General features: G+C 33.1%; 1 protein-coding gene across 9 annotated transcripts in view; it reads left to right on the forward strand.

The window, feature by feature from the left end:
- The window catches only part of LOC125649797 (high affinity cAMP-specific and IBMX-insensitive 3',5'-cyclic phosphodiesterase 8B-like), a 124,546-nt gene that overhangs the window by 64,276 nt on the left and 44,585 nt on the right, over nt 1–15,685 (forward strand). Inside the window, exon 1 of one of the 9 annotated variants that reach the window (XM_048877589.2) lies at nt 6,083–6,559. The exons of 6 other annotated variants lie outside the window; for them this stretch is intronic. In XM_048877589.2, the coding sequence (XP_048733546.1) occupies nt 6,476–6,559 (84 nt within the window). In that variant the 5' untranslated portion in view covers nt 6,083–6,475. Of the gene's footprint in view, nt 1–6,082; nt 6,560–15,685 lie in introns of those variants that run through there. 2 more of the 9 variants (XM_056165156.1, XR_008803004.1) reach the window with 2 other exon arrangements.

A 15,685-nucleotide genomic window follows, 5' to 3' on the forward strand; every position in this document is an offset into this window, starting at 1 on the left:
TATTTTTTAATTCTTAAATTCAAATATTTAGCGCATTGAAATATAAAATAAAAATTCATCTTCGGTTGCTGAGTGTCGCAAACTTTACATAATCAATTATGTCTGTTCTTGCCTTTGAATCTCCAAACAGTGTGACGAAGGCCCGCTGTAGAAAATGCGTCTCTTTGGTTGACTGTGAATTGGTTTTGTTAGGTATAATTGCATTTTACAAAAATTGTGATGTACAATGTGTTTATTTAAAAAATATTTTGCTGTGTTTCCCAATGAATGCATTACACTCATGTAATTTAAACTATATTTTATTCACAAAGTGAATGGGATCGGGCAGCAGGTATAGCCTATTTAAGCCCTCACCCTATTTATTACACTCTTGTAAAGATATGTCTAGTATTCTGTTTTTATATACATTTGTACATGCATAAATTGGGCATGGTTAATAAGTACCTGTCGCGTCCAATATTCTCCCAAACCCAGTCTGAATAGTTCAAGCTTTATATGTTACATTACGTGCCCAATTTATGGTGGAAAACGTCTCACTCTCTGCTTCAGACCGCAGGTATTCATAGGAGGATATTTTAAAATACTTTTTTCAGTTTTAAGTAGTTTACACCAACATTTCATAAGTTTGTTTTTCTCTGTATAATAAGTGGACATCGACCTAGTTCTCTATAAATTGTTTAATTACGTATACATTGCGCCTAACATTTACAGAATGAAAAATGCAAACGTTCAATTTCAGGTGATTTATGAAAAACCCAAATTTCACTTCCATAAGAAACAGATATACCCAACAGTTGACACTGGGTTTGTGCATTCGATTCAAATTTCTGGATAGTACGATTCCAGCCAAATAAAGTTTCTCGACCTTTGTCAGCTAGTTTCTTTTGAGTAACATTAAATTCACCATTGCAATTCACAAGTAGTTAAGGGAATCAACTTGTTCCAAAATTTCGTTGAAGGATCCATGAAAAGTAAACATACTCCGCCTTACTGAATACTAAAGTTTTGGATTTAGGCGTGATTACGGTCAAATTCCAAGAAGAGACATATTGATGTAAAGCGTCTAGCATTTTCTGCAGCTCAATTTGCGATCTGGGTTAGAATAGGTCCTCAGTACCCCTTGCTTGTAGTAGAAGGCGACTAAATGGGGCGGTCCTTCGGATGAGACCGCAAAATCGAGGTATCGTGTCACAGCAGGTGTGGCACGATAAAGTTCCCTCCCTGCTCAAAGGATATAAGCGCCGAGCATAGGCCTAAATTTTGCAGCCCTTCACCTATGGAGCGCCAAATTAACATAAACTCAAATAATTGAAGATATCTTCAATTCATTTGATGCGCGCAACAATTGAATTAAAGATCTATTCAAATAATTAATGATATCTTCAATTCTGAATTATTGCGCGCATTAATTGAATTAATTCAGCTGAATTGATGCGCGCTTTAATTGAATTAATGATCTCTTCAAATGAATTAATGATATCAACAATTGAATTGATGCGCGCTACAATTCAATTGAAGAGAGCAATAATTGATATAATGCGCGCATTAAATCAATTGATGAGAGCAATAATTGAATTGATGCGCGCATTAATTCATTTGATGAGAACAACAATTGATTTAATGCGCGCATTAATTCAATTATTGCTCTCTTCAATTGAATTAATGATATCTTTAATTCATTTGAAGAGAGCAATAATTCTTTTATAGAGAGCAACTATATAATTAAAGATATCTTTAATTCAACATATCCACAATGGAATTAATGATATCTTTAATTGAATTATTGCTCTGTTTAAAAGAATTGATGCGCGCATTAATTCCTTATACAAAAGCATTGTAAACGATTTAAAGATATCTTCAATTGAATTAAAGAGATCATCAAATCATTTATACCGAGCTCTAAATTAATTACTTCGAGCAATATTTCTACTAAATTGATGCTCTCATCAAATGAATTGAAGAGAGCAATAATTGAATTAATGCACGCATTAAATCAATTATTACTCTCATTAATTCAATTGATGCGCGCATTAATTCAATTGATGAGAGCAATAATTGAATTGAAGCGTGCATTAATTCATTTGATGAGAGCAATAATTGATTTAATGCGTGCATTAATTCAATTAAAGAGAGCAATAATTGAATTGATGATATCTTCAAATAATTGAAGATATCTTCAATTATTTGAGTTTGTGTTAATTTGGCGCTCCATATTCACCGGAATGGTGGCGCCTCCATATGAGTGAAATATTCTCCAGAGGGACGTTAAACAACAATCAATCAATCAATCAATCAATCAAAACAATTGCGATATTCAAATTACATCCCCTGAATGTTTGCTTCCTGTACAAAAATTCAATCTACTATAAAAGTTGTACGAAATTTTGACGCACATGCTATTATTTCAAAGTTAATAAATATCATTCGTTCATCTTTTTATTGGAAAGGAATAAAATGATTTAAGGTGAGAAAAATATTACGAAACTGAGCTTTACTGCGTCTTTAATTCTACGGATGGACAATTATCGTCGACGATGTGATATTCTAAGTCGTTGACATTCGCGACGAACAGGTGATGATACTTCCCCCTTGTAAATGCCCAGTGTTTACAGGAAATTGATTGGATATTTTGCCGGCATTCTTGACACAGGCTCAGTACGTTACTACAACGATCGGATGATTCTAAGAAATGTTATTGATCCCCAATTTCACTATACAAATATTTATACTTGTATTTTATCTAATTTACGTCAGTACCTCACGATTATTTCCATTTGAAAAGGGGAACTACATGTGTATAAATGATATAAAAACAATTACATCACGTATGATTTTTATCCGTGATGTAAGAAATAATTTAGGAAAGTGTAGTGATTTCTATAATGAAGGAAAATTAGGAAATTAAAAAGAAACATTGGGTCATTGCACTTTTTACAGAGATAGAGTGTTTTAAACTTGGCCCTTTTGCACTTAAAATTTACCCAAGGTGTATTCGTTTAAACTACCTTTATCTGCATGTTGGTGTCAACACGACACAAGCAACACAAATCAATCATTACATAAAACAGATATATATATAATGCATACATAGTATGTATAAAAAAGTTTAATACTAGTAGATTGGAAATAAATAACGACCTTTTTGCACTATTGATCGTTATTTAATATTTCCAATCTACTAGTATTAAACTGTTTTTAAAATACATTTTATGTATGCATTGTGTATCTATTTCATGTAATGATTGATTTGTGTTACTTATGTCGGAATCGTTTTTTTTTAATTATTGGTCAAAATACTGAATTTTTATACAAAATTTCGAGTGAATTAAAACTTTTTTTCAGAATCGATGTTCTGTTTGTAAAAAAAAATATATCAACCAAATTAATGATTTTTAACATTTGAATTAGTTCCAAACCTAACTACTTGTATCATAAACTATAAAACTGAAATACAAGTACATGTATAGGGTTATAAAAATTGACGATATATTGGATCAAACAGAAACTGTAAAATCATGCAGAGTTAGAACTATTTGATCAATCAATCCTTCCGCCACAAAATGTAGTCCCTGTCAAAACCTTTTAAAATTTGAATCGAATCAAAGGTTCTCAACTGAATAGGGTTAAGTAATAGATGTATGATATGTTTGGACCAATGGGATCAGTATTGAACCTGTACATACTAAGTTATAGCATCCTGTGCAGTTGTGCTCAAAAGTTGATCGAGGAGTTAAAAATCAAGTTGTGTATATACCCATGGCTTGTTAAATTCACGCAAATCCTTAATTGACATTTTGAATCAAATTCAGAATATTATATCAAAATGAATTTTATTGACTTATAAATTTCGATATTTCATGAAATGCATTACTAGAATATTTTCTTAGTTTATGGGTTTAGAGCGAGATTGGGATTGGACTGCAGTCTGACCGTTGTCATGTCCCCCTGAGTCATCCTCGAGGAGACAAATGTCACAGTTAGCACTGAGGCAGGTCAGCCGGTTAAAATATGTCGTGATACATACTAACTGTAATCGGTCAAGGTGTGTAATAACTCCGCGCTATGAAGGGTATTTAAGAAAACAGACATCGGATTTCCCTTCGGCTTATCTTCATTTTTCAAAATATGTATATTTAGTATATTTGAAGAGTTATTTTGAATTATGTAATGGTCATCAGGGACAGCTAGCAGCATTGATACTAGTCACTTTGATAGCGAATTCATAAGAAAAAAAATCAGATTCTTACAACAACTACGATGATAAATTCTGAGTTAAATGTTGATTGATGATTCACGTCAAAATGTGTGTATACATGTGTGTGTGTGTGTGTGTGTGTGTATATATATATATATATATATATATATATATATATATATATATATATATATATAACACACTGCATGTTCACGTCAGTCAAAATGTATATACATGTATGTGTTCAGTATTGATGACGGGAGGATTCTTGTTTACCTCAAAATTAAACAAAGGTGCTGTATCCGAGATCATGACGTCCCAAAACCACTCTTATGTAAAAGTCCCCTTATACAGGTTGGTGGAGAAACCCGACTTGGGGATCACAAACCCGAGAATTCTTAAACTTTTCATATTTCTAAATGAACGTGATGTTAATCCTCGATGTATTGCTATGTTAAAAAGTTAAAGGAAAAAAGGTTTTACTGAATTTTTGCTTTACGTAGATCTGTTCCCCGGGCCCAGTTTAGATGTTTTTCTCAAGTCACAGATGTCCTTCAACACGAAGAACACTTTTCCAATATTTTGTCTGATACGTGAAGCAAGTTCACCGGAATTCCCCGGACTTTTATTAAAATATTTTAATGGCCTTTGTCATAAGCTTATATTTACTTTTCCAATATTTTTGCCTGTGATATCTTTACAACTTGTAATGATCGCCATTTCCTCATGCTGTAAAACAAATGCGCGTATGAATCTTGAAGCAATGATAGTATGAACTGCAACTCTTCACGCCGGTGTATGTATGCCGGCATGAAATGTTGCAGTTCTGACGCGCGCTTGGTCCGGGTTAAAATAGGTCCTCGATACCTCTTGCTTGTCGTATCCCCTGATTGTCATCCTTCGGATGAGACCGCAAAAATTGAAGTCCCGTCTCACAGCAGGTGTGGCACGATAAAGATCCGCCCCTGCTCAAAGGCCGTAAGCGCCGAGCATAGGCCTAAATTTTGCAGCCCTTCACCGGCAATGGTGACGTCTCCATATGAGTGAAAAATTCTTAAAAGGGACGTTAAACAATCTGACACGCTTCGTAATGTGTTTAATTTGTTTCACAAAAAATTAAGGTTATACATTATCACATCTCATTTTAGAGAGTTTATTATTTGTTTAGTAAACAAATGTTCTCCTAGTTAGTCATCTGTACTATGTTCTATAATTTTTAATAAGGTGAAATTAATAAAATGACGCAAATTTTAAGGGGTTTGGGGGGGAGGATTAAGTTCTCCCAATAAAGTAATTCAAGAAATCAAAAGATTTTATCATTTATTTCTCCAGTAGTGGAAGAAATTATTGCTTCTTTTATCGTTTAGTATATTTTTCTAAACAATATACCACGTTTTACCTTAAATTTGAAAATTTATTGGGGGAGGGGGGGGCGGCGGCGGCGGCTGCGCCCCCCTTAAATCCGCCACTGGTAACCCCCCCCCCCCCCCCCCCCCGGTATAATTTTCTAGTCACATGCATTTGTAGATATCTTCAGTATTTGTTCTATTTTCTCTACACTGTAAAATGCAGTTTATGAGTTATAGATTGGACCTTAACATGAACATGTAGGTTAATAAATGGTTTTTTAACACGTGAGGTCACACGAAGACCAATGCAAAAGTTAGAAAATAATAGGCCTAGTACAGAAAAATTAGTTCAGAAGTTGGCCTATTATGAATTTAGCATATTATTTGGTATCATTTACCCTTTCTTTCAAACAGTTTGATTTGCTTTCTCGTTTATTTATTTATTTTATTCATGAAGCTATTTCTGCACATGAATCGATTTAGTTTCCCCATACAGAATTCGCTTTCTTGTGTGTAACTCTCTAGTCTTTAAAGGTACAAAAACTTCATACTGGGGTCTCGAAGCAGATGACAGAGAAGTTTATGTCTGAAAATTACATGATCAGAACGATGACTTCTGTGTACAAAGCAGGGATAGTAGTATCATGAAGGGATAATATACGCGATTAAGCGATAGTTTTGATGATTTTGAGGCGTTGGGAGAATGATATTAAAGAGCCGATAGTGTTCAATGTGATATAGCGTAAGACATGTTTATTAGGAGTCGATATCGTACCTGCCTATAACCATTTATCTGAGGTGGGGAGAAGGTCAACATGCATTGGATTTATTTGATACACAGAAAGAGTGCAAGTTTGTTAGATTTTTTGTGAACTAGTTAAAAATCTGCGATGAATTCGCTCAAGTGGATGCTATTTATCTTGCGTTATTGATGCAGTCGTCCCTTGTCACGATGGGGAATTGTCAGTGTTACAGAAAAGATAAACGGCCAGTACCTGCAGCTCAGTATGTTCAGGTTTGTATGCAGTTTTCAATTGGCTATGTTTTTGGGAGGAAATTAATTTAATAGCAGAGGTAAGAATTTTTCAATGAAATGAGTTGTTCTACATTAGCCGGTGGTGACCTTTCTTGTCGTAAATGTGTAGGTCAGTGATTGCATGGACAGTAACTTACTGCCTTGTTTGACAAGTGATGGTGATATATCTTGTTGTAAATCGTGACATATATATGCATGCATGTATTGTACACATGTTAATGGTCAGGAACACTGAAGCCCATTGTGATAGGCTAGAGAGTAGCTCCTGGGGGTCAAAAGATCATATATACTTCACCTATGTGGTTTACATCTACAGTTATATACCAAAATTAAAAAGATGAATTTCACCAAATATTTCTAATCCATCTGAAATAATTCAAAAGAGTTGAGTATGCCTGAAAACTTGATCATTGAAATCAAGAACCCATTTTGACCTTTTCTTTCACTTTATCAATTTTCTGTCTGATTTGGAAGAGTACCAAGTTCTTGTAGTGCATTCACCAGTTATGTGTTTGTACACTGTACAACATTACAGATTAGATGTGTATTTTGCACACATGCAAAATGTCTCAGATTTTTTTTTTAATGCTTATTTTTCATCTCTTGAATTCACAATGGATAGTTTTTATGTTCAAATTTGTAATTCAGTGAGTTGAGTGTTATGAAGAAAGTGAAGCTCAGAGGTGACAAGTTTACCATGTTTACTGGAAATGTCATCTACATTCATGGTTACCATTTAGTGTTTGAATCTTAAAGCAAAGATCAATAACATTTAATCTTTCAACCATAGACTCGTGCAATGATTAGTAAACATGTTTTCTTACATTTTGTAGTGATGTTCATTTCAGTTGCTGGGTGATCCTTAAAACTCTAAACTGTATTCCAGTCTGATTTAGCTGAGAACACAGATGAGAATAAATTATTCATGATACAATCATTCATTCTCTAATATTAAATATTATCAAAGTTAGGTGGATTGAATGGCAAATTTTGAAGTTTATGAATTTCATATTTATATACATGTATAATTGTATATATATAGCATTGTTCATAGCTTTAGATGTTGATACCTGCAGCTAATCTTTGAATTAGTGAAATAAGTTATCATAAAGTATGGAGACAAAAGGACTGCAAAATTTTGATGAATGGCAAGTATTGATTATATGGACACTTACATTTGTGTAATTGAAATATAACTTCATTGCATAGCTACAAAATGAGGGCAGTGCTTCTTCTTTTTTCCCCCATTGGAACGTAGCATGTGACCAATTGGTCATATGACTAAATCTTAGTACATTAGATCACATACATTGTACCAATCACATTTCACATCCCAATGAAATTTTGAAATTGGTTTTTTATCTACATTTGTGGCCAATATTTACAGATTATTGACTGAATATCAGGAAATATGCCCAGCCAATCAGTGATTTTTTTAGGCCCATTTTGGGTCCGAATTTCGGTCCTTTCCCCTTCTAAAAATTGCCAAGTTTTCCCCAATTTAACTTGCATTTTTCCCAATAATAGAATTATGAAAGGAAAACGTATTTGAAAAAAATAAACATTGGATGTGAATTATATACATAAGACTTAACAAAGAGTTATGGGAATGATGATTTGGATAGAATAGATGAAAATTTTAGAAGGTTAAAGAAAATTATATACATGTGTAAAATAAAGATGATATAATGTTTGATATGATTTTAAAACTTATTTACGATAAAATTGATTTTTCCCAATTTGACTGAAATGTCAACAATTTTTCCCAATTTGAAAGCCACAGGACCCTTGTTAAAAATGTAGAAAAATCACTGCTGATTTTTTTGTGCAGAAAGGCAGACTGAGCTTGTGAGGTCTGCTTCCTTGCCATGACAGAGGGTATGCATAATTCGTGATGTTCAGTCAATAACATTTTCATTACATATTTTCAAATCATATGCACTACTAATTGTAGAAACACAGTTATTTATGTTTTTGGTAGCAGAGGTACTGTTTACGTCCATTATTATTTGTTATCACAATCATTAAGTTATGGTAGCAGATGTGATGTCATAATTGAATCAAAATTGTCCTCAGCATTTACGGTGTGGACTTTAAGGCTCAGGCAAAATAATTGTGTTTCTGGTAATAATGTTGTGATTAACAGTTGAAACCATAGAGGTCATGTGGGCCATGAACTTTAAAAAGTTTATGGGCCCACATTGTATACCAATCACTGGTAAAACAAAATAAAAGAAGAGAAATTATTTGTTTTAGGACTTAGTTTATTGTAATGATTATTTTTTCACGTTCCAGCTCTCTTTGTTCATAGTCTCTTCTCTCTCACTTTCATTCTCACTCATCATGATTTTCAGTAGCCTCACATTCTTGCTCTCTTTTTTCAACTGACTCTATCTCATTATCTACTATCTCCTCTGACTTTATCTTATCCACTATCTTCGCTATCTCGTCCTACTATCTCCTCTATCTCATTATCTACTATCTTCTCTAACTTATTATCTACTATCTCCTCTAACTTATTATCTACTATCTCCTCTAACTCATTATCTACTATCTTCTCTATCTCATTATCTACTATCTTCTCTATCTCATTATCTACTATCTTCTCTAACTCATTATCTACTATCTTCTCTATCTCATTATCTACTATCTTCTCTATCTCATTATCTACTATCTCCTCTAACTCATTATCTACTATCTCCTCTATCTCATTATCTACTATCTCCTCTATCTCATTATCTACTATCTCCTCTAACTTATTATCTACTATCTCCTCTATCTCATTATCTACTATCTTCTCTATCTCATTATCTACTATCTTCTCTGTCTCATTATCTACTATCTCCTCTATCTCATTATCTACTATCTCCTCTATCTCATTATCTACTATCTCCTCTATCTCATTATCTACTATCTTCTCTAACTTATTATCTACTATCTCCTCTAACTTATTATCTACTATCTTCTTTATCTCATTATCTACTATCTTCTCTATCTCATTATCTACTATCTCCTCTAACTCATTATCTACTATCTTCTCTAACTCATTATCTACTATCTTCTCTATCTCATTATCTACTATCTCCTCTATCTCATTATTTACTATCTCCTCTATCTCATTATCTACTATCTTCTCTAACTTATTATCTACTATCTCCTCTAACTTATTATATGCTATCTTCTCTATCTCATTATCTACTATCTTCTCTATCTCATTATCTACTATCTTCTCTAACTCATGATCTACTATCTTCTCTATCTCATTATCTACTATCTTATCTATCTCATTATCTACTATCTCCTCTAACTCATTATCTACTATCTCCTCTATCTCAGTATCTACTATCTTCTCTATCTCATTATCTACTATCTTCTCTGTCTCATTATCTACTATCTCCTCTATCTCATTATCTACTATCTCCTCTATCTCATTATCTACTATCTCCTCTATCTCATTATCTACTATCTTCTCTAACTTATTATCTACTATCTCCTCTAACTTATTATATGCTATCTTCTCTGTCTCATTATCTACTATCTCCTCTATCTCATTATCTACTATCTCCTCTAACTCATTATCTACTATCTTCTCTGTCTCATTATCTACTATCTCCTCTATCTCATTATCTACTATCTCCTCTATCTCATTATCTACTATCTTCTCTATCTCATTATCTACTATCTTCTCTGTCTTATTATCTACTATCTCCTCTAACTCATTATCTACTATCTCCTCTATCTCATTATCTACTATCTCCTCTATCTCATTATCTACTATCTCCTCTATCTCATTATCTACTATCTCCTCTATCTCATTATCTACTATCTTCTCTATCTCATTATCTACTATCTTCTCTGTCTTATTATCTACTATCTCCTCTAACTCATTATCTACTATCTCCTCTATCTCATTATCTACTATCTCCTCTATCTCATTATCTACTATCTCCTCTATCTCATTATCTACTATCTCCTCTATCTCATTATCTACTATCTCCTCTAACTTATTATCTACTATCTCCTCTATCTCATTATCTACTATCTTCTCTAACTTATTATCTATTATCTCCTCTAACTTATTATATGCTATCTTCTCTATCTCATTATCTACTATCTCCTCTAACTCATTATCTACTATCTTCTCTAACTCATTATCTACTATCTTCTCTATCTCATTATCTACTATCTCCTCTAACTCATTATCTACTATCTCCTCTATCTCATTATCTACTATCTTCTCTATCTCATTATCTACTATCTTCTCTGTCTCATTATCTACTATCTCCTCTATCTCATTATCTACTATCTCCTCTATCTCATTATCTACTATCTCCTCTATCTCATTATCTACTATCTTCTCTAACTTATTATCTACTATCTCCTCTAACTTATTATATGCTATCTTCTCTGTCTCATTATCTACTATCTCCTCTATCTCATTATCTACTATCTCCTGTAACTCATTATCTACTATCTTCTCTATCTCATTATCTACTATCTTCTCTGTCTCATTATCTACTATCTCCTCTATCTCATTATCTACTATCTCCTCTATCTCATTATCTACTATCTTCTCTGTCTTATTATCTACTATCTCCTCTATCTCATTATCTACTATATCCTCTATCTCATTATCTACTATCTCCTCTATCTCATTATCTACTATCTCCTCTATCTCATTATCTACTATCTCCTCTATCTCATTATCTACTATCTTCTCTAACTTATTATCTACTATCTCCTCTAACTTATTATATGCTATCTTCTCTGTCTCATTATCTACTATCTCCTCTATCTCATTATCTACTATCTCCTCTAACTCATTATCTACTATCTCCTCTATCTCATTATCTACTATCTTCTCTAACTCATTATCTACTATCTCCTCTAACTCATTATCTACTATCTCCTCTAACTCTACTATCTCCTCTATCTCATTATCTACTATCTCCTCTATCTCATTATCTACTATCTTCTCTATCTCATTATCTACTATCTTCTCTAACTCATTATCTACTATCTCCTCTATCTCATTATCTACTATCTCCTCTATCTCATTATCTACTATCTTCTCTATCTCATTATCTACTATCTTCTCTATCTCACTTCCAAAAAGTGAGGTAGGGTAAGGGGAAACAAAAATATTTTTAATTGTAGCCTATTCCATTATCACCTGCATATGGTGTTTATATCTCTCAACTGATTCGATACGCAAGAGCTTGTTCTGCGTATAGTCAGTTTTTAAATCGAGGCAAGCTACTGACAAACAAGTTGATGGTACAGGGGTTTCAACAGTCTCGATTGAAGTCATCAAGTTGATGATGGGAGAAGCTGAAATCATCCCGTTTGTCATACAGTTGAGTTGTCAGTTTGCTGTTAATGTGTACTTTCAATGAAATATCTAAGTATGAAGCAGACATGGACAACTCTGTGGTGTCTTTTATTTCGAGCTCACAGGGATATATTGAATTGACATATGAATTAATTCACAATATAAAAAGTTAAAGGGGAAAAAAAGATAACCGACCTACCTGCCCTTTTTGGGAGAGAGAGAGAGGGGGGGGGGGGGGGATGGGGCATGTTACTGGAAACACTTATTTTTGCCTCAGTAAAAGGTTGGGTACACTTTATAAAATCTATCTGGAGAGAAAATAAAGATATGTAGCCAAAAAAAAAAAGGGGGGGGGGATATTATCTCATATGCTTGGAGGAGTTCTGAGATTGATCACTGTTCGTTATCTTCACCTTGCATCTAAGACTTGCTAAGTAAAATTTGAAACTCAGAAAATTAATTTGAATCACATATTGCTTGATTATGACAGCACAATTAATTTGTGCCTATTAAATGTAGAAATATATTTATTGGTTAATTGTGATTGTGATTCCATGTTTGATGTCTGGTCACCTCAGCTAAAGAATTCAACCAACCTCATTTATATCTACTTGTCTGACATGTAGTATGTACTGCATAGCTATAGGTGCTTTAATAAATATTATAAAGGGTGTATGTAACAATGTATTGGTATATATACACTGTAATCAATATATTGCAATATATATTAAAATTTTGTATTATATCATAATACAAAATAAAGCTACTAGTTTTTATTCACCTGTCTTTTGATGGTCGTATTATGGTGTGGAGGCATATTTTTCACACTGTGAGGTTTTTAGGACTAACTATCAGAACTGGTCAGCTGATGCACCTGGAGGGAGGGGGGGGGGGGGGTATGTGTTGTGACCCCAAAGTAAGACCACTGTGACCTTCTGGAATTTTATGAGAACTATACACACTCACATTTGGCTGGGATCATTTCTTGCACACTGTATCGGGCATATAGCTAGGATCTTCAAGTTGCTGCATCTCTGGGGGAAGATGTGTCGTGACACAAAGTAGGTCACTGGCATCATTTTGGAATTTCATAGCTATGACTATTCCAATTCTGTCCAGATCATATCTTGCATACTGTAAGGCCTAGCTCCATCAGACCGGGTCTGCTGATGGATCTCGGTGTGTGCAAACATAGATATATGCATCAATTGTCCATGTAATTCCAGATGGGACAGTGAGTGTATCATGTACCCGCTAGTGGTGCACTTTATTTCTGATATGTTAATGTGTGATATATATCATTTTCCATTGATATTAGATGATATAAAATCTCTCATATTGGTTCCTTTATTAGACAAAGATGTTTGTTAAGAATTAAACATTTGTACGGCCCCCTTACAACATTCTATACAAAAGATGGTGGCAGAATATTGTCTGAATACAATTACATGCATATAGTAAAAATGCTAAAAGCAAAGTATGGAACCACTTTTGGATAAAACTAAAGAACTAAAGCATGAAATTTTTGTCATTCAGTGCAGAAATGTCAGGAGCAAATAGATTTTAGGTAAAAGAATTTATTAAATATGTACTTTTAACTTTTATTAAAACAGTATGTCTCAAATTTTAATACATATCCAAGTGTACACTGTATGATCATAATGTATTGCAATATGTCATGATATATCGTGATGCATCTCAACCATAGTGTTACACCCCAGTGAATAAATGTATTTGAAATCGGGAATATACAAAATTACAAGTACATACCGGTACATATTCAAATGTAAAACTTTCTTGCATATATGTTATCTGAACCTAGTTCTAGTTTAGGCACTAATCTACCATCTACATAGGAAAATTCTGAAATAATCTTTAACTGGAACATTAGTACTTTATGAACTTTTGACCCCTGTAGTCTTCAGAAGGCTTTAAAGTAGGATATGATTTTGTTGTTCAAGTCTCTGAAGAGTGATTGCCTGAATGACAAATAGGAGGAATTGGATTGGAAGTGATGAACTTTGGTGTATTATCAAGATCTGATCTGTGGATGAATTTGAGCCAAGCATGGAAAATATTTGTATTTCTCAATCCTGGTCATATTCAATTTTCTGGTGATGAATCAGGATATATTGATGTACATGAACTTCTCACTTAAAGCGTTCAGCTTATTTTTTCCCGTTTAAACAGAGCATAGGGTCTTTTTTCACAACTCTCTATTTGTGTGTTTTCCATACTTTTACTTGAAGATATTTTCTTCTTTTGCAATGAGGATACCAGTACTGTACCTCACTTCCTTCATGGTATTGTTCAGTTAAGTCCCCAGAGAATGTGACAAATCCATTGCCATTTCATATTTTGATGGTTTCTTTGATGAGCGCTTCAGTGGTTGGTTGCTCATTAGTTTAAGAGATATCTTTAATGTTTGGCAAAGACATTTAGATTTGTTGTTCATTATGAAAACTTGATCTTTTTCTATTTTCTTTTTGCTTTCTGACTTTTTTGTTTACTTCTATTTTTCAAAAAGAGGAAAGATTTATTGTGACTTCCAGAATGGTCATAATGTTATAATTGGTATCCTAGCTGAATTTCTTTGTCCTGATTCTTGAACTCTTTGCATATTATGATTTAGAAAAATGATATGCAACTGATCATATTTTATAAAATTCAGAATGCATTAAATATCAAGATTTTATTAAACTGATTTTTTTTTCATGTAAACCTTTTTTTAAGTACATGTATAAGAGCTACATGTATTTGTTTAATTACAGGGTTTGACACTAAGGCACGTCCGACCGACCGAGTCTACTAAATGATAGGTCCGGTCGGGTAAAATGTCGATTCACTAGTCCGACTGGTCGTGTTGAAAAAATAAACAAGAAACTTTATTTTAAACCATAAGATATCTTATTTTTAACTTAAAAAATAACTGTAAAGAGTTGGCGAGCAATTTTGAACCGCGTGATGACAAAATCTCTATTTTTAGTTCTAATCTATAAGTGATATTTTACGACATTTACTCTTTGTTAATGGGTGTAAAGTTATATTTCGGATAAATAGATATAAACTGTTTTATTTTCATTTGAATAAAAAAAAACAGTTTATTTTAATTGAATATAAGAACTTGTCTATCAAATGAATAAATTAAATCGTAAATAGCCATTTTTCGTTGTTGACACATGTGCGGGAATGTGTCGACTTCTCGTCCTCAAGGAAGGATGTTCCGAGAGAAAAAAAAAGGAGTAGATTGGGAAGAAACAAAGCAGGGCTTATGAAAAAGAAATTTTGAAAAAGATGTTGAGGTCATTTTATTCTAACAAAAAATGCGTTTGAAAATAAAAGCATCAAATTGAATGACGAGACTAAAGATGTTTTTGAGACAATTAAGTACGTTTTAGTTTAAACTTAATGTTTGTCATTTGAATTAAGTACATGTACTTAAATATGGAGAAACCATCAGGGTTTCTTTTCTCTGGAAAGTTTGTCAGGGCTAGTGGATGTAAGGTCAGGTCTAGTAAAAATCATTTGAAGTAGCCCGACTGGTCTAGTGCTCAAGAAAGTAAATGTCAAACCCTGAATTATCAAGCATGCTAAATGAATAAAGTTAATTAAGGCATGAAATACGCAAATAAAAAAGTGCTTGTTCAAATGTGGTCCTTAATGATTTTTCAATAAAAAAAATAATTATTTTTCATTATGATGTGATTCTAGTAACTGATCTACATGTACTGTAGATGAATCAAAATTAAGCTTAGATCAGCTGTTAGACAGTG

Source organism: Ostrea edulis, chromosome 5, assembly GCF_947568905.1.
Source record: "Ostrea edulis chromosome 5, xbOstEdul1.1, whole genome shotgun sequence".
NCBI classification, from domain to species: Eukaryota; Metazoa; Mollusca; class Bivalvia; order Ostreida; family Ostreidae; genus Ostrea; species Ostrea edulis.